We start from the raw sequence: 19,654 nt of genomic DNA on the forward strand, positions 1-19,654 counted from the left end.
TTGATTTTTGGTGTCGGCACCAGAAATTCCAGCAGAGAGGTGCAGAGAATTGCCAATGATCCTACCTATGCACAGTCCATCAATGAATTCTCTGACCTTCCCAGTGTCCAACAGCAGTTTATCAGCTCCCTCAACAATGTGCTAAGTCAAGTCAAGCCGGTGACAGCTACTGTGCCGGGTAAGACAGATTCCCGCATGCCTCTAGAAAACAGTACTCTGAGCTCCTCTTTGCAAAGCGTGCAGTTGACCCTGAACAGTTTAAGTTAGCACTGCATGTGAGCAGAGCCGTGGGAAATTAGGCTAAAAGGCCAAGGGCTTGAACTCTAGTCACTGATACATTTTAAAGTGTTTGTTCATTCACTCGTTAGCTTGCTTTAGGCCAAGTTTTTCTCTTTTGACCAATATGACCTTTAAATTTAGACCTTATTTCAATGCTTCGCATTCATTAAATTTAGGCAGATTTACTCTGACCAAAACGAGGTATTATTTTAGCAGATGGGACTAACATTTGGCCATCGGATTGGTTGTAAAATAGCTTAAAGGGCGGGAGAGTCTCTTCCCATTTGCTGTTGCCAGCTAGAGCATGCATACACCTACAGAAAATATCAGATGCCAAGTGCTCACGTGACTCTGTGTTCCATTTCATTATCCTTAGCTCAGCGAAAGAGGGATGTGGTGTTCCTGCTGGATGGTTCGGATGGCACTAGGAGCTCTTTCCCTGCGATGCGCGACTTTGTTGAAAGGATGGTGGGGAGACTGAATGTGTCTGAGAACAGAGACCGCGTGTCCGTGGTCCAGTACAGCAGAGATCCAGAGGCCCATTTCTATCTTAACACATACTCAAGAAAGGAGGACATTCTTGACACAGTCAGGGGTCTGAGGCACAAAGGAGGGAGACCCCTCAACACAGGGGCAGCTTTGCAGTACGTGAGGGACAATATATTCACTGCCTCCTCTGGAAGCAGACGTGTAGAAGGTGTGCCCCAGTTACTGATTCTGCTGAGTGGTGGAAGGTCATTTGATAATGTTGATACACCGGCCTCATCCCTGAAGGAGCTGGGAGTGCTTATCTTTGGGATAGGGTCAAGGAGCTCAGACAGCAGCGAACTCCAGAGGATCTCCCATGAGCCTAGTTATGCACTCTCAGTAAGTGATTTTGCTGACCTTCCAAGTGTCCAACAGCAGCTGTTCAGCAACATTGACACAGTATTTGTAGAGGTCACGTCTACCACTACCACGACGATAGGTAAGAAATAAATAAACATGCTTCTTCTACTTCCTCACATTTTTTAATGTTGTAGTGAGTTGTGCTTTACCTGTAGTTCTAGTTAGTTAGAGAAGGAAAATGATTTCTTCCTGAGTCGTAAATCTTTGCGGGAGGTGAGATGATATCAAAAAACACAGAAAGCACGATTAATGGCAAAGCATCTACTATGTAATGCAATACGCTGTTTTCCCCTATTCCGTTATTTTTTTCCTTACAATGTCCCCCATCTTACCCGTGACTGTTATTTCTTAGCTGAGGGCCGTAGGCAGAGGAGAGATGTTGTCTTCCTGCTGGATGGATCGGATGGCACTAGGAATGGGTTCCCAGCAATGAAAGAGTTTGTGCAAAGAATGGTGGAGAGATTGGACATAGATGAGAACAGAGACCGCGTTTCTGTGGTCCAGTACAGTGGAGACACAGAGGTCCATTTCTATCTTAACACGTACACGACAAAGGAAGACATTCTTGACAGTGTCAGAGGTCTGAGGCACAAAGGAGGCAGACCCCTCTACACGGGGGCCGGTCTCCAGTACGTCAGAGACAATGTCTTTACTGCCACCTCTGGCAGCAGGAGACTGGATGGTGTGCCGCAGATACTGGTTTTGCTTAGTGGGGGAAGGTCATCTGACAGTGTTGACGCAGCAGCCTCCTCTCTGAAAGAGCTTGGAGTTTTGACCTTTGGAATAGGATCGAGGGGCTCTGATAGCAGAGAATTGCAGAGAATTTCATCCGACCCCAATTATGCCCTGACCGTGTCCGACTTCAGTGAGCTTCCGAAAGTCCAAGAGCAGCTGCTAGCCTCTGTCAAGGCTGTTGCAATTCCCATCACTCCAACATCACCAGCTGTCACCGGTATGTGCATGGCAGAATGTCATAGTACACTGTGTCTCGCCTTCCTACTTCATGCCCTCCCTTTTTTCTTTCCCCTTTGTTTTCTTTATATAAAAATTTGTGAGCAGTGGGAATGTTAGCCAGAGCTTGGACTGTTATTGAGGGGGTGAACTGATATGACATTCTGAAGTTTAATGAACGTTATTGATATTTATTGCCGTTAATGATGCTGTTTCCCCCCTCCTAGCTGTTTACACCACACCCAGAAGGGACGTAGTCTTTCTTCTGGACGGTTCAGATGGCACTAGGAATTCTTTCCCAGCTATGCGTGACTTCGTGCAAAGAGTAGTGGAGAAATTCAACATAGAGGCCAACAGAGACCGCGTTTCTGTGGTCCAGTACAGTGGAGACGCTGAGGTCCATTTCTATCTGAACAGCTACACGACAAAGGAAGAGGTTCTTGACCGTGTCAGAGGCCTGAGACACAAAGGAGGCAGACCCCTCAACATGGGGGCAGCTCTCCAGTACGTCAGAGACAGTGTCTTTACTGCCACCTCTGGCAGCAGGCGGCTGGAGGGTGTGCCGCAGATACTGGTTTTGTTTAGCGGGGGAAGGTCATCTGACAGTGTCGATGCAGCAGCCTCCTCTCTGAAAGAGCTTGGCGTTTCGACCTTTGGAATAGGATCGAGGGGCTCTGATAGCAGAGAATTGCAGAGAATTTCATCCGACCCCAATTACGCTCTGACCGTGTCCGACTTCAGTGAGCTTCCAAAAGTCCAAGAGCAGCTGCTGGCCTCTGTCCAGGATGTTGCAATGCCTGTCACTCCGACTTCTCCGACTCTGACCGGTATGTGCATGGCAGAACTTCACAAGTGCTTTCGGACAGGCTGTGCCTTGTTGATTACTCGCAGCTTAGATAGTCAAAGGAGTAGTGAACTAACGTGATGTTCTAAAGATGTTTTGAAATGTCCTGGTGTTAATGATGCTGTTTTCTTTTCCTAGCTGATGACGCCATACCCAGAAAGGACGTAGTGTTCCTGCTGGACGCATCAGATGGCACTAGAAATACTTTCCCGGCGATGCGTGACTTCGTGCAAAGATTAGTGGAGCAATTCAGCATAGATGCAAACAGAGACCGTGTTGCCGTGGTGCAGTACAGTAGAGACGCAGAGGTCAATATCTATCTGAATACCTACACAACAAAGGGGGAGATCTTGAACTCTGTCAGAGGTCTGAGGCATAGAGGAGGGAGACCCCTCAACACTGGGGCAGCTCTCCAGTACGTGAGGGACAATGTCTTCACCGCCTCTGCGGGGAGTAGAAAGCAAGCGGGTGTCCCTCAGATTCTAATCCTCCTCAGTGGAGGACGGTCAAGCGATAACATAGATATACCTGCCTCCGCCTTGAAACAGGGCGGGATCTTGATTTTTGGTGTCGGCACCAGAAATTCCAGCAGAGAGGTGCAGAGAATTGCCAATGATCCTACCTATGCACAGTCCATCAATGAATTCTCTGACCTTCCCAGTGTCCAACAGCAGTTTATCAGCTCCCTCAACAATGTGCTTGGTCAAGTCAAGCCGGTGACAGCTACTATGCCGGGTAAGACAGATTCCAGCATGCCTCTAGAAAACAGTACTCTGAGCTCCTCTTTGCAAAGCGTGCAGTTGACCCTGAACAGTTTAAGTTAGCACTGCATGTGAGCAGAGCCGTGGGAAATTAGGCTAAAAAGCCAAGGGCTTGAACTCTAGTCACTGATACATTTTAAAGTGTTTGTTCATTCACTCGTTAGCTTGCTTTAGGCCAAGTTTTTCTCTTTTGACCAATATAACCTTTAAATTTAGACCTTATTTCAATGCTTCGCATTCATTAAATTTAGGCAGATTTACTCTGACCAAAACGAGGTATTATTTTAGCAGATGGGACTAACATTTGGCCATCGGATTGGTTGTAAAATAGCTTAAAGGGCGGGAGAGTCTCTTCCCATTTGCTGTTGCCAGCTAGAGCATGCATACACCTACAGAAAATATCAGATGCCAAGTGCTCACGTGACTCTGTGTTCCATTTCATTATCCTTAGCTGAGCGAAAGAGGGATGTGGTGTTCCTGCTGGATGGTTCGGATGGCACTAGGAGCTCTTTCCCTGCGATGCGCGACTTTGTTGAAAGGATGGTGGGGAGACTGAATGTGTCTGAGAACAGAGACCGCGTGTCCGTGGTCCAGTACAGCAGAGATCCAGAGGCCCATTTCTATCTTAACACATACTCAAGAAAGGAGGACATTCTTGACACAGTCAGGGGTCTGAGGCACAAAGGAGGGAGACCCCTCAACACAGGGGCAGCTTTGCAGTACGTGAGGGACAATATATTCACTGCCTCCTCTGGAAGCAGACGTGTAGAAGGTGTGCCCCAGTTACTGATTCTGCTGAGTGGTGGAAGGTCATTTGATAATGTTGATACACCGGCCTCATCCCTGAAGGAGCTGGGAGTGCTTATCTTTGGGATAGGGTCAAGGAGCTCAGACAGCAGCGAACTCCAGAGGATCTCCCATGAGCCTAGTTATGCACTCTCAGTAAGTGATTTTGCTGACCTTCCAAGTGTCCAACAGCAGCTGTTCAGCAACATTGACACAGTATTTGTAGAGGTCACGTCTACCACTACCACGACGATAGGTAAGAAATAAATAAACATGCTTCTTCTACTTCCTCACATTTTTTAATGTTGTAGTGAGTTGTGCTTTACCTGTAGTTCTAGTTAGTTAGAGAAGGAAAATGATTTCTTCCTGAGTCGTAAATCTTTGCGGGAGGTGAGATGATATCAAAAAACACAGAAAGCACGATTAATGGCAAAGCATCTACTATGTAATGCAATACGCTGTTTTCCCCTATTCCGTTATTTTTTTCCTTACAATGTCCCCCATCTTACCCGTGACTGTTATTTCTTAGCTGAGGGCCGTAGGCAGAGGAGAGATGTTGTCTTCCTGCTGGATGGATCGGATGGCACTAGGAATGGGTTCCCAGCAATGAAAGAGTTTGTGCAAAGAATGGTGGAGAGATTGGACATAGATGAGAACAGAGACCGCGTTTCTGTGGTCCAGTACAGTGGAGACACAGAGGTCCATTTCTATCTTAACACGTACACGACAAAGGAAGACATTCTTGACAGTGTCAGAGGTCTGAGGCACAAAGGAGGCAGACCCCTCTACACGGGGGCCGGTCTCCAGTACGTCAGAGACAATGTCTTTACTGCCACCTCTGGCAGCAGGAGACTGGATGGTGTGCCGCAGATACTGGTTTTGCTTAGTGGGGGAAGGTCATCTGACAGTGTTGACGCAGCAGCCTCCTCTCTGAAAGAGCTTGGAGTTTTGACCTTTGGAATAGGATCGAGGGGCTCTGATAGCAGAGAATTGCAGAGAATTTCATCCGACCCCAATTATGCCCTGACCGTGTCCGACTTCAGTGAGCTTCCGAAAGTCCAAGAGCAGCTGCTAGCCTCTGTCAAGGCTGTTGCAATTCCCATCACTCCAACATCACCAGCTGTCACCGGTATGTGCATGGCAGAACGTCATAGTACACTGTGTCTCGCCTTCCTACTTCATGCCCTCCCTTTTTTCTTTCCCCTTTGTTTTCTTTATATAAAAATTTGTGAGCAGTGGGAATGTTAGCCAGAGCTTGGACTGTTATTGAGGGGGTGAACTGATATGACATTCTGAAGTTTAATGAACGTTATTGATATTTCTTGCCGTTAATGATGCTGTTTCCCCCCTCCTAGCTGTTTACACCACACCCAGAAGGGACGTAGTCTTTCTTCTGGACGGTTCAGATGGCACTAGGAATTCTTTCCCAGCTATGCGTGACTTCGTGCAAAGAGTAGTGGAGAAATTCAACATAGAGGCCAACAGAGACCGAGTTTCTGTGGTGCAGTACAGTAGAGACGCTGAGGTCCATTTCTATCTGAACAGCTACACGACAAAGGAAGAGGTTCTTGACCGTGTCAGAGGCCTGAGACACAAAGGAGGCAGACCCCTCAACATGGGGGCAGCTCTCCAGTACGTCAGAGACAGTGTCTTTACTGCCACCTCTGGCAGCAGGCGGCTGGAGGGTGTGCCGCAGATACTGGTTTTGTTTAGCGGGGGAAGGTCATCTGACAGTGTCGATGCAGCAGCCTCCTCTCTGAAAGAGCTTGGCGTTTCGACCTTTGGAATAGGATCGAGGGGCTCTGATAGCAGAGAATTGCAGAGAATTTCATCCGACCCCAATTACGCTCTGACCGTGTCCGACTTCAGTGAGCTTCCAAAAGTCCAAGAGCAGCTGCTGGCCTCTGTCCAGGATGTTGCAATGCCTGTCACTCCGACTTCTCCGACTCTGACCGGTATGTGCATGGCAGAACTTCACAAGTGCTTTCGGACAGGCTGTGCCTTGTTGATTACTCGCAGCTTAGATAGTCAAAGGAGTAGTGAACTAACGTGATGTTCTAAAGATGTTTTGAAATGTCCTGGTGTTAATGATGCTGTTTTCTTTTCCTAGCTGATGACGCCATACCCAGAAAGGACGTAGTGTTCCTGCTGGACGCATCAGATGGCACTAGAAATACTTTCCCGGCGATGCGTGACTTCGTGCAAAGATTAGTGGAGCAATTCAGCATAGATGCAAACAGAGACCGTGTTGCCGTGGTGCAGTACAGTAGAGACGCAGAGGTCAATTTCTATCTGAATACCTACACAACAAAGGGGGAGATCTTGAACTCTGTCAGAGGTCTGAGGCATAGAGGAGGGAGACCCCTCAACACTGGGGCAGCTCTCCAGTACGTGAGGGACAATGTCTTCACCGCCTCTGCGGGGAGTAGAAAGCAAGCGGGTGTCCCTCAGATTCTCATCCTCCTCAGTGGAGGACGGTCAAGCGATAACATAGATATACCTGCCTCCGCCTTGAAACAGGGCGGGATCTTGATTTTTGGTGTCGGCACCAGAAATTCCAGCAGAGAGGTGCAGAGAATTGCCAATGATCCTACCTATGCACAGTCCATCAATGAATTCTCTGACCTTCCCAGTGTCCAACAGCAGTTTATCAGCTCCCTCAACAATGTGCTTGGTCAAGTCAAGCCGGTGACAGCTACTGTGCCGGGTAAGACAGATTCCCGCATGCCTCTAGAAAACAGTACTCTGAGCTCCTCTTTGCAAAGCGTGCAGTTGACCCTGAACAGTTTAAGTTAGCACTGCATGTGAGCAGAGCCGTGGGAAATTAGGCTAAAAAGCCAAGGGCTTGAACTCTAGTCACTGATACATTTTAAAGTGTTTGTTCATTCACTCGTTAGCTTGCTTTAGGCCAAGTTTTTCTCTTTTGACCAATATGACCTTTAAATTTAGACCTTATTTCAATGCTTCGCATTCATTAAATTTAGGCAGATTTACTCTGACCAAAACGAGGTATTATTTTAGCAGATGGGACTAACATTTGGCCATCGGATTGGTTGTAAAATAGCTTAAAGGGCGGGAGAGTCTCTTCCCATTTGCTGTTGCCAGCTAGAGCATGCATACACCTACAGAAAATATCAGATGCCAAGTGCTCACGTGACTCTGTGTTCCATTTCATTATCCTTAGCTGAGCGAAAGAGGGATGTGGTGTTCCTGCTGGATGGTTCGGATGGCACTAGGAGCTCTTTCCCTGCGATGCGCGACTTTGTTGAAAGGATGGTGGGGAGACTGAATGTGTCTGAGAACAGAGACCGCGTGTCCGTGGTCCAGTACAGCAGAGATCCAGAGGCCCATTTCTATCTTAACACATACTCAAGAAAGGAGGACATTCTTGACACAGTCAGGGGTCTGAGGCACAAAGGAGGGAGACCCCTCAACACAGGGGCAGCTTTGCAGTACGTGAGGGACAATATATTCACTGCCTCCTCTGGAAGCAGACGTGTAGAAGGTGTGCCCCAGTTACTGATTCTGCTGAGTGGTGGAAGGTCATTTGATAATGTTGATACACCGGCCTCGTCCCTGAAGGAGCTGGGAGTGCTTATCTTTGGGATAGGGTCAAGGAGCTCAGACAGCAGCGAACTCCAGAGGATCTCCCATGAGCCTAGTTATGCACTCTCAGTAAGGGATTTTGCTGACCTTCCAAGTGTCCAACAGCAGCTGTTCAGCAACATTGACACAGTATTTGTAGAGGTCACGTCTACCACTACCACGACGATAGGTAAGAAATAAATAAACATGCTTCTTCTACTTCCTCACAGCGTTTAATGTTGTAGTGAGTTGTGCTTTACCTGTAGTTCTAGTTAGTTAGAGAAGGAAAATGATTTCTTCCTGAGTCGTGAATCTTTGCGGGAGGTGAGATGATATCAAAAAACACAGAAAGCACGATTAATGGCAAAGCATCTACTATGTAATGCAATACGCTGTTTTCCCCTATTCCGTTATTTTTTTCCTTACAATGTCCCCCATCTTACCCGTGACTGTTATTTCTTAGCTGAGGGCCGTAGGCAGAGGAGAGATGTTGTCTTCCTGCTGGATGGATCGGATGGCACTAGGAATGGGTTCCCAGCAATGAAAGAGTTTGTGCAAAGAATGGTGGAGAGATTGGACATAGATGAGAACAGAGACCGCGTTTCTGTGGTCCAGTACAGTGGAGACACAGAGGTCCATTTCTATCTTAACACGTACACGACAAAGGAAGACATTCTTGACAGTGTCAGAGGTCTGAGGCACAAAGGAGGCAGACCCCTCTACACGGGGGCCGGTCTCCAGTACGTCAGAGACAATGTCTTTACTGCCACCTCTGGCAGCAGGAGACTGGATGGTGTGCCGCAGATACTGGTTTTGCTTAGTGGGGGAAGGTCATCTGACAGTGTTGACGCAGCAGCCTCCTCTCTGAAAGAGCTTGGAGTTTTGACCTTTGGAATAGGATCGAGGGGCTCTGATAGCAGAGAATTGCAGAGAATTTCATCCGACCCCAATTATGCCCTGACCGTGTCCGACTTCAGTGAGCTTCCGAAAGTCCAAGAGCAGCTGCTAGCCTCTGTCAAGGCTGTTGCAATTCCCATCACTCCAACATCACCAGCTGTCACCGGTATGTGCATGGCAGAACGTCATAGTACACTGTGTCTCGCCTTCCTACTTCATGCCCTCCCTTTTTTCTTTCCCCTTTGTTTTCTTTATATAAAAATTTGTGAGCAGTGGGAATGTTAGCCAGAGCTTGGACTGTTATTGAGGGGGTGAACTGATATGACATTCTGAAGTTTAATGAACGTTATTGATATTTCTTGCCGTTAATGATGCTGTTTCCCCCCTCCTAGCTGTTTACACCACACCCAGAAGGGACGTAGTCTTTCTTCTGGACGGTTCAGATGGCACTAGGAATTCTTTCCCAGCTATGCGTGACTTCGTGCAAAGAGTAGTGGAGAAATTCAACATAGAGGCCAACAGAGACCGAGTTTCTGTGGTGCAGTACAGTAGAGACGCTGAGGTCCATTTCTATCTGAACAGCTACACGACAAAGGAAGAGGTTCTTGACCGTGTCAGAGGCCTGAGACACAAAGGAGGCAGACCCCTCAACATGGGGGCAGCTCTCCAGTACGTCAGAGACAGTGTCTTTACTGCCACCTCTGGCAGCAGGCGGCTGGAGGGTGTGCCGCAGATACTGGTTTTGTTTAGCGGGGGAAGGTCATCTGACAGTGTCGATGCAGCAGCCTCCTCTCTGAAAGAGCTTGGCGTTTCGACCTTTGGAATAGGATCGAGGGGCTCTGATAGCAGAGAATTGCAGAGAATTTCATCCGACCCCAATTACGCTCTGACCGTGTCCGACTTCAGTGAGCTTCCAAAAGTCCAAGAGCAGCTGCTGGCCTCTGTCCAGGATGTTGCAATGCCTGTCACTCCGACTTCTCCGACTCTGACCGGTATGTGCATGGCAGAACTTCACAAGTGCTTTCGGACAGGCTGTGCCTTGTTGATTACTCGCAGCTTAGATAGTCAAAGGAGTAGTGAACTAACGTGATGTTCTAAAGATGTTTTGAAATGTCCTGGTGTTAATGATGCTGTTTTCTTCTCCTAGCTGATGACCCCATACCCAGAAAGGACGTAGTGTTCCTGCTGGACGCATCAGATGGCACTAGAAATACTTTCCCGGCGATGCGTGACTTCGTGCAAAGATTAGTGGAGCAATTCAGCATAGATGCAAACAGAGACCGTGTTGCCGTGGTGCAGTACAGTAGAGACGCAGAGGTCAATTTCTATCTGAATACCTACACAACAAAGGGGGAGATCTTGAACTCTGTCAGAGGTCTGAGGCATAGAGGAGGGAGACCCCTCAACACTGGGGCAGCTCTCCAGTACGTGAGGGACAATGTCTTCACCGCCTCTGCGGGGAGTAGAAAGCAAGCGGGTGTCCCTCAGATTCTCATCCTCCTCAGTGGAGGACAGTCAAGCGATAACATAGATATACCTGCCTCCGCCTTGAAACAGGGCGGGATCTTGATTTTTGGTGTCGGCACCAGAAATTCCAGCAGAGAGGTGCAGAGAATTGCCAATGATCCTACCTATGCACAGTCCATCAATGAATTCTCTGACCTTCCCAGTGTCCAACAGCAGTTTATCAGCTCCCTCAACAATGTGCTTGGTCAAGTCAAGCCGGTGACAGCTACTGTGCCGGGTAAGACAGATTCCCGCATGCCTCTAGAAAACAGTACTCTGAGCTCCTCTTTGCAAAGCGTGCAGTTGACCCTGAACAGTTTAAGTTAGCACTGCATGTGAGCAGAGCCGTGGGAAATTAGGCTAAAAAGCCAAGGGCTTGAACTCTAGTCACTGATACATTTTAAAGTGTTTGTTCATTCACTCGTTAGCTTGCTTTAGGCCAAGTTTTTCTCTTTTGACCAATATGACCTTTAAATTTAGACCTTATTTCAATGCTTCGCATTCATTAAATTTAGGCAGATTTACTCTGACCAAAACGAGGTATTATTTTAGCAGATGGGACTAACATTTGGCCATCGGATTGGTTGTAAAATAGCTTAAAGGGCGGGAGAGTCTCTTCCCATTTGCTGTTGCCAGCTAGAGCATGCATACACCTACAGAAAATATCAGATGCCAAGTGCTCACGTGACTCTGTGTTCCATTTCATTATCCTTAGCTGAGCGAAAGAGGGATGTGGTGTTCCTGCTGGATGGTTCGGATGGCACTAGGAGCTCTTTCCCTGCGATGCGCGACTTTGTTGAAAGGATGGTGGGGAGACTGAATGTGTCTGAGAACAGAGACCGCGTGTCCGTGGTCCAGTACAGCAGAGATCCAGAGGCCCATTTCTATCTTAACACATACTCAAGAAAGGAGGACATTCTTGACACAGTCAGGGGTCTGAGGCACAAAGGAGGGAGACCCCTCAACACAGGGGCAGCTTTGCAGTACGTGAGGGACAATATATTCACTGCCTCCTCTGGAAGCAGACGTGTAGAAGGTGTGCCCCAGTTACTGATTCTGCTGAGTGGTGGAAGGTCATTTGATAATGTTGATACACCGGCCTCATCCCTGAAGGAGCTGGGAGTGCTTATCTTTGGGATAGGGTCAAGGAGCTCAGACAGCAGCGAACTCCAGAGGATCTCCCATGAGCCTAGTTATGCACTCTCAGTAAGGGATTTTGCTGACCTTCCAAGTGTCCAACAGCAGCTGTTCAGCAACATTGACACAGTATTTGTAGAGGTCACGTCTACCACTACCACGACGATAGGTAAGAAATAAATAAACATGCTTCTTCTACTTCCTCACAGCTTTTAATGTTGTAGTGAGTTGTGCTTTACCTGTAGTTCTAGTTAGTTAGAGAAGGAAAATGATTTCTTCCTGAGTCGTGAATCTTTGCGGGAGGTGAGATGATATCAAAAAACACAGAAAGCACGATTAATGGCAAAGCATCTACTATGTAATGCAATACGCTGTTTTCCCCTATTCCGTTATTTTTTTCCTTACAATGTCCCCCATCTTACCCGTGACTGTTATTTCTTAGCTGAGGGCCGTAGGCAGAGGAGAGATGTTGTCTTCCTGCTGGATGGATCGGATGGCACTAGGAATGGGTTCCCAGCAATGAAAGAGTTTGTGCAAAGAATGGTGGAGAGATTGGACATAGATGAGAACAGAGACCGCGTTTCTGTGGTCCAGTACAGTGGAGACACAGAGGTCCATTTCTATCTTAACACGTACACGACAAAGGAAGACATTCTTGACAGTGTCAGAGGTCTGAGGCACAAAGGAGGCAGACCCCTCTACACGGGGGCCGGTCTCCAGTACGTCAGAGACAATGTCTTTACTGCCACCTCTGGCAGCAGGAGACTGGATGGTGTGCCGCAGATACTGGTTTTGCTTAGTGGGGGAAGGTCATCTGACAGTGTTGACGCAGCAGCCTCCTCTCTGAAAGAGCTTGGAGTTTTGACCTTTGGAATAGGATCGAGGGGCTCTGATAGCAGAGAATTGCAGAGAATTTCATCCGACCCCAATTATGCCCTGACCGTGTCCGACTTCAGTGAGCTTCCGAAAGTCCAAGAGCAGCTGCTAGCCTCTGTCAAGGCTGTTGCAATTCCCATCACTCCAACATCACCAGCTGTCACCGGTATGTGCATGGCAGAACGTCATAGTACACTGTGTCTCGCCTTCCTACTTCATGCCCTCCCTTTTTTCTTTCCCCTTTGTTTTCTTTATATAAAAATTTGTGAGCAGTGGGAATGTTAGCCAGAGCTTGGACTGTTATTGAGGGGGTGAACTGATATGACATTCTGAAGTTTAATGAACGTTATTGATATTTCTTGCCGTTAATGATGCTGTTTCCCCCCTCCTAGCTGTTTACACCACACCCAGAAGGGACGTAGTCTTTCTTCTGGACGGTTCAGATGGCACTAGGAATTCTTTCCCAGCTATGCGTGACTTCGTGCAAAGAGTAGTGGAGAAATTCAACATAGAGGCCAACAGAGACCGAGTTTCTGTGGTGCAGTACAGTAGAGACGCTGAGGTCCATTTCTATCTGAACAGCTACACGACAAAGGAAGAGGTTCTTGACCGTGTCAGAGGCCTGAGACACAAAGGAGGCAGACCCCTCAACATGGGGGCAGCTCTCCAGTACGTCAGAGACAGTGTCTTTACTGCCACCTCTGGCAGCAGGCGGCTGGAGGGTGTGCCGCAGATACTGGTTTTGTTTAGCGGGGGAAGGTCATCTGACAGTGTCGATGCAGCAGCCTCCTCTCTGAAAGAGCTTGGCGTTTCGACCTTTGGAATAGGATCGAGGGGCTCTGACAGCAGAGAATTGCAGAGAATTTCATCCGACCCCAATTACGCTCTGACCGTGTCCGACTTCAGTGAGCTTCCAAAAGTCCAAGAGCAGCTGCTGGCCTCTGTCCAGGATGTTGCAATGCCTGTCACTCCGACTTCTCCGACTCTGACCGGTATGTGCATGGCAGAACTTCACAAGTGCTTTCGGACAGGCTGTGCCTTGTTGATTACTCGCAGCTTAGATAGTCAAAGGAGTAGTGAACTAACGTGATGTTCTAAAGATGTTTTGAAATGTCCTGGTGTTAATGATGCTGTTTTCTTTTCCTAGCTGATGACCCCATACCCAGAAAGGACGTAGTGTTCCTGCTGGACGCATCAGATGGCACTAGAAATACTTTCCCGGCTATGCGTGACTTCGTGCAAAGATTAGTGGAGCAATTCAGCATAGATGCAAACAGAGACCGTGTTGCCGTGGTGCAGTACAGTAGAGACGCAGAGGTCAATTTCTATCTGAATACCTACACAACAAAGGGGGAGATCTTGAACTCTGTCAGAGGTCTGAGGCATAGAGGAGGGAGACCCCTCAACACTGGGGCAGCTCTCCAGTACGTGAGGGACAATGTCTTCACCGCCTCTGCGGGGAGTAGAAAGCAAGCGGGTGTCCCTCAGATTCTCATCCTCCTCAGTGGAGGACGGTCAAGCGATAACATAGATATACCTGCCTCCGCCTTGAAACAGGGCGGGATCTTGATTTTTGGTGTCGGCACCAGAAATTCCAGCAGAGAGGTGCAGAGAATTGCCAATGATCCTACCTATGCACAGTCCATCAATGAATTCTCTGACCTTCCCAGTGTCCAACAGCAGTTTATCAGCTCCCTCAACAATGTGCTTGGTCAAGTCAAGCCGGTGACAGCTACTGTGCCGGGTAAGACAGATTCCCGCATGCCTCTAGAAAACAGTACTCTGAGCTCCTCTTTGCAAAGCGTGCAGTTGACCCTGAACAGTTTAAGTTAGCACTGCATGTGAGCAGAGCCGTGGGAAATTAGGCTAAAAAGCCAAGGGCTTGAACTCTAGTCACTGATACATTTTAAAGTGTTTGTTCATTCACTCGTTAGCTTGCTTTAGGCCAAGTTTTTCTCTTTTGACCAATATGACCTTTAAATTTAGACCTTATTTCAATGCTTCGCATTCATTAAATTTAGGCAGATTTACTCTGACCAAAACGAGGTATTATTTTAGCAGATGGGACTAACATTTGGCCATCGGATTGGTTGTAAAATAGCTTAAAGGGCGGGAGAGTCTCTTCCCATTTGCTGTTGCCAGCTAGAGCATGCATACACCTACAGAAAATATCAGATGCCAAGTGCTCACGTGACTCTGTGTTCCATTTCATTATCCTTAGCTGAGCGAAAGAGGGATGTGGTGTTCCTGCTGGATGGTTCGGATGGCACTAGGAGCTCTTTCCCTGCGATGCGCGACTTTGTTGAAAGGATGGTGGGGAGACTGAATGTGTCTGAGAACAGAGACCGCGTGTCCGTGGTCCAGTACAGCAGAGATCCAGAGGCCCATTTCTATCTTAACACATACTCAAGAAAGGAGGACATTCTTGACACAGTCAGGGGTCTGAGGCACAAAGGAGGGAGACCCCTCAACACAGGGGCAGCTTTGCAGTACGTGAGGGACAATATATTCACTGCCTCCTCTGGAAGCAGACGTGTAGAAGGTGTGCCCCAGTTACTGATTCTGCTGAGTGGTGGAAGGTCATTTGATAATGTTGATACACCGGCCTCGTCCCTGAAGGAGCTGGGAGTGCTTATCTTTGGGATAGGGTCAAGGAGCTCAGACAGCAGCGAACTCCAGAGGATCTCCCATGAGCCTAGTTATGCACTCTCAGTAAGGGATTTTGCTGACCTTCCAAGTGTCCAACAGCAGCTGTTCAGCAACATTGACACAGTATTTGTAGAGGTCACGTCTACCACTACCACGACGATAGGTAAGAAATAAATAAACATGCTTCTTCTACTTCCTCACAGCTTTTAATGTTGTAGTGAGTTGTGCTTTACCTGTAGTTCTAGTTAGTTAGAGAAGGAAAATGATTTCTTCCTGAGTCGTGAATCTTTGCGGGAGGTGAGATGATATCAAAAAACACAGAAAGCACGATTAATGGCAAAGCATCTACTATGTAATGCAATACGCTGTTTTCCCCTATTCCGTTATTTTTTTCCTTACAATGTCCCCCATCTTACCCGTGACTGTTATTTCTTAGCTGAGGGCCGTAGGCAGAGGAGAGATGTTGTCTTCCTGCTGGATGGATCGGATGGCACTAGGAATGGGTTCCCAGCAATGAAAGAGTTTGTGCAAAGAATGGTGGAGAGATTGGACATAGATGAGAACAGAGACCGCGTTTCTGTGGTCCAGTACAGTGGAGACACAGAGGTCCATTTCTATCTTAACACGTACACGACAAAGGAAGACATTCTTGACAGTGTCAGAGGTCTGAGGCACAAAGGAGGCAGACCCCTCTACACGGGGGCCGGTCTCCAGTACGTCAGAGACAATGTCTTTACTGCCACCTCTGGCAGCAGGAGACTGGATGGTGTGCCGCAGATACTCGTTTTTCTTAGTGGGGGAAGGTCATCTGACAGTGTTGACGCAGCAGCCTCCTCTCTGAAAGAGCTTGGAGTTTTGACCTTTGGAATAGGATCGAGGGGCTCTGATAGCAGAGAATTGCAGAGAATTTCATCCGACCCCAATTATGCCCTGACCGTGTCCGACTTCAGTGAGCTTCCGAAAGTCCAAGAGCAGCTGCTAGCCTCTGTCAAGGCTGTTGCAATTCCCATCACTCCAACATCACCAGCTGTCACCGGTATGTGCATGGCAGAACGTCATAGTACACTGTGTCTCGCCTTCCTACTTCATGCCCTCCCTTTTTTCTTTCCCCTTTGTTTTCTTTATATAAAAATTTGTGAGCAGTGGGAATGTTAGCCAGAGCTTGGACTGTTATTGAGGGGGTGAACTGATATGACATTCTGAAGTTTAATGAACGTTATTGATATTTCTTGCCGTTAATGATGCTGTTTCCCCCCTCCTAGCTGTTTACACCACACCCAGAAGGGACGTAGTCTTTCTTCTGGACGGTTCAGATGGCACTAGGAATTCTTTCCCAGCTATGCGTGACTTCGTGCAAAGAGTAGTGGAGAAATTCAACATAGAGGCCAACAGAGACCGAGTTTCTGTGGTGCAGTACAGTAGAGACGCTGAGGTCCATTTCTATCTGAACAGCTACACGACAAAGGAAGAGGTTCTTGACCGTGTCAGAGGCCTGAGACACAAAGGAGGCAGACCCCTCAACATGGGGGCAGCTCTCCAGTACGTCAGAGACAGTGTCTTTACTGCCACCTCTGGCAGCAGGCGGCTGGAGGGTGTGCCGCAGATACTGGTTTTGTTTAGCGGGGGAAGGTCATCTGACAGTGTCGATGCAGCAGCCTCCTCTCTGAAAGAGCTTGGCGTTTCGACCTTTGGAATAGGATCGAGGGGCTCTGATAGCAGAGAATTGCAGAGAATTTCATCCGACCCCAATTACGCTCTGACCGTGTCCGACTTCAGTGAGCTTCCAAAAGTCCAAGAGCAGCTGCTGGCCTCTGTCCAGGATGTTGCAATGCCTGTCACTCCGACTTCTCCGACTCTGACCGGTATGTGCATGGCAGAACTTCACAAGTGCTTTCGGACAGGCTGTGCCTTGTTGATTACTCGCAGCTTAGATAGTCAAAGGAGTAGTGAACTAACGTGATGTTCTAAAGATGTTTTGAAATGTCCTGGTGTTAATGATGCTGTTTTCTTTTCCTAGCTGATGACGCCATACCCAGAAAGGACGTAGTGTTCCTGCTGGACGCATCAGATGGCACTAGAAATACTTTCCCGGCGATGCGTGACTTCGTGCAAAGATTAGTGGAGCAATTCAGCATAGATGCAAACAGAGACCGTGTTGCCGTGGTGCAGTACAGTAGAGACGCAGAGGTCAATTTCTATCTGAATACCTACACAACAAAGGGGGAGATCTTGAACTCTGTCAGAGGTCTGAGGCATAGAGGAGGGAGACCCCTCAACACTGGGGCAGCTCTCCAGTACGTGAGGGACAATGTCTTCACCGCCTCTGCGGGGAGTAGAAAGCAAGCGGGTGTCCCTCAGATTCTCATCCTCCTCAGTGGAGGACGGTCAAGCGATAACATAGATATACCTGCCTCCGCCTTGAAACAGGGCGGGATCTTGATTTTTGGTGTCGGCACCAGAAATTCCAGCAGAGAGGTGCAGAGAATTGCCAATGATCCTACCTATGCACAGTCCATCAATGAATTCTCTGACCTTCCCAGTGTCCAACAGCAGTTTATCAGCTCCCTCAACAATGTGCTTGGTCAAGTCAAGCCGGTGACAGCTACTGTGCCGGGTAAGACAGATTCCCGCATGCCTCTAGAAAACAGTACTCTGAGCTCCTCTTTGCAAAGCGTGCAGTTGACCCTGAACAGTTTAAGTTAGCACTGCATGTGAGCAGAGCCGTGGGAAATTAGGCTAAAAAGCCAAGGGCTTGAACTCTAGTCACTGATACATTTTAAAGTGTTTGTTCATTCACTCGTTAGCTTGCTTTAGGCCAAGTTTTTCTCTTTTGACCAATATGACCTTTAAATTTAGACCTTATTTCAATGCTTCGCATTCATTAAATTTAGGCAGATTTACTCTGACCAAAACGAGGTATTATTTTAGCAGATGGGACTAACATTTGGCCATCGGATTGGTTGTAAAATAGCTTAAAGGGCGGGAGAGTCTCTTCCCATTTGCTGTTGCCAGCTAGAGCATGCATACACCTACAGAAAATATCAGATGCCAAGTGCTCACGTGACTCTGTGTTCCATTTCATTATCCTTAGCTGAGCGAAAGAGGGATGTGGTGTTCCTGCTGGATGGTTCGGATGGCACTAGGAGCTCTTTCCCTGCGATGCGCGACTTTGTTGAAAGGATGGTGGGGAGACTGAATGTGTCTGAGAACAGAGACCGCGTGTCCGTGGTCCAGTACAGCAGAGATCCAGAGGCCCATTTCTATCTTAACACATACTCAAGAAAGGAGGACATTCTTGACACAGTCAGGGGTCTGAGGCACAAAGGAGGGAGACCCCTCAACACAGGGGCAGCTTTGCAGTACGTGAGGGACAATATATTCACTGCCTCCTCTGGAAGCAGACGTGTAGAAGGTGTGCCCCAGTTACTGATTCTGCTGAGTGGTGGAAGGTCATTTGATAATGTTGATACACCGGCCTCATCCCTGAAGGAGCTGGGAGTGCTTATCTTTGGGATAGGGTCAAGGAGCTCAGACAGCAGCGAACTCCAGAGGATCTCCCATGAGCCTAGTTATGCACTCTCAGTAAGGGATTTTGCTGACCTTCCAAGTGTCCAACAGCAGCTGTTCAGCAACATTGACACAGTATTTGTAGAGGTCACGTCTACCACTACCACGACGATAGGTAAGAAATAAATAAACATGCTTCTTCTACTTCCTCACAGCTTTTAATGTTGTAGTGAGTTGTGCTTTACCTGTAGTTCTAGTTAGTTAGAGAAGGAAAATGATTTCTTCCTGAGTCGTGAATCTTTGCGGGAGGTGAGATGATATCAAAAAACACAGAAAGCACGATTAATGGCAAAGCATCTACTATGTAATGCAATACGCTGTTTTCCCCTATTCCGTTATTTTTTTCCTTACAATGTCCCCCATCTTACCCGTGACTGTTATTTCTTAGCTGAGGGCCGTAGGCAGAGGAGAGATGTTGTCTTCCTGCTGGATGGATCGGATGGCACTAGGAATGGGTTCCCAGCAATGAAAGAGTTTGTGCAAAGAATGGTGGAGAGATTGGACATAGATGAGAACAGAGACCGCGTTTCTGTGGTCCAGTACAGTGGAGACACAGAGGTCCATTTCTATCTTAACACGTACACGACAAAGGAAGACATTCTTGACAGTGTCAGAGGTCTGAGGCACAAAGGAGGCAGACCCCTCTACACGGGGGCCGGTCTCCAGTACGTCAGAGACAATGTCTTTACTGCCACCTCTGGCAGCAGGAGACTGGATGGTGTGCCGCAGATACTGGTTTTGCTTAGTGGGGGAAGGTCATCTGACAGTGTTGACGCAGCAGCCTCCTCTCTGAAAGAGCTTGGAGTTTTGACCTTTGGAATAGGATCGAGGGGCTCTGATAGCAGAGAATTGCAGAGAATTTCATCCGACCCCAATTATGCCCTGACCGTGTCCGACTTCAGTGAGCTTCCGAAAGTCCAAGAGCAGC

The 19,654-nt window shown here is 47.9% G+C and overlaps 2 protein-coding genes across 23 annotated transcripts in view; both read left to right on the forward strand.

Moving 5' to 3' along the window:
* col6a3 (collagen, type VI, alpha 3) overlaps positions 1 to 19,654 on the forward strand; it is a 137,830-nt gene that overhangs the window by 41,402 nt on the left and 76,774 nt on the right. The gene's annotated exons all lie outside the window — the stretch shown is intronic.
* The window catches only part of LOC127965271 (collagen alpha-3(VI) chain-like), a 34,208-nt gene that overhangs the window by 8,228 nt on the left and 6,326 nt on the right, over positions 1 to 19,654 (forward strand). For 2 of the 21 annotated variants that reach the window (XM_052566004.1, XM_052566005.1), the window contains exons 2-3: positions 3,101 to 3,270; positions 13,828 to 14,453. In XM_052566004.1, coding sequence (XP_052421964.1) covers positions 3,101 to 3,270; positions 13,828 to 14,343 — 686 coding nt within the window. In that variant the 3' untranslated portion in view covers positions 14,344 to 14,453. Of the gene's footprint in view, positions 1 to 2,329; positions 2,946 to 3,100; positions 3,271 to 5,816; positions 6,465 to 6,619; positions 7,416 to 9,312; positions 9,984 to 10,138; positions 10,949 to 12,837; positions 13,503 to 13,827; positions 14,455 to 16,373; positions 17,022 to 17,176; positions 17,973 to 19,654 lie in introns of those variants that run through there. The other 19 variants (XM_052566007.1, XM_052566006.1, XM_052566008.1 and 16 more) reach the window with 18 other exon arrangements.

The sequence above is a fragment of the Carassius gibelio genome, chromosome B9 (genome assembly GCF_023724105.1).
Source record: "Carassius gibelio isolate Cgi1373 ecotype wild population from Czech Republic chromosome B9, carGib1.2-hapl.c, whole genome shotgun sequence".
In the NCBI taxonomy this organism is placed as follows: domain Eukaryota; kingdom Metazoa; phylum Chordata; class Actinopteri; order Cypriniformes; family Cyprinidae; genus Carassius; species Carassius gibelio.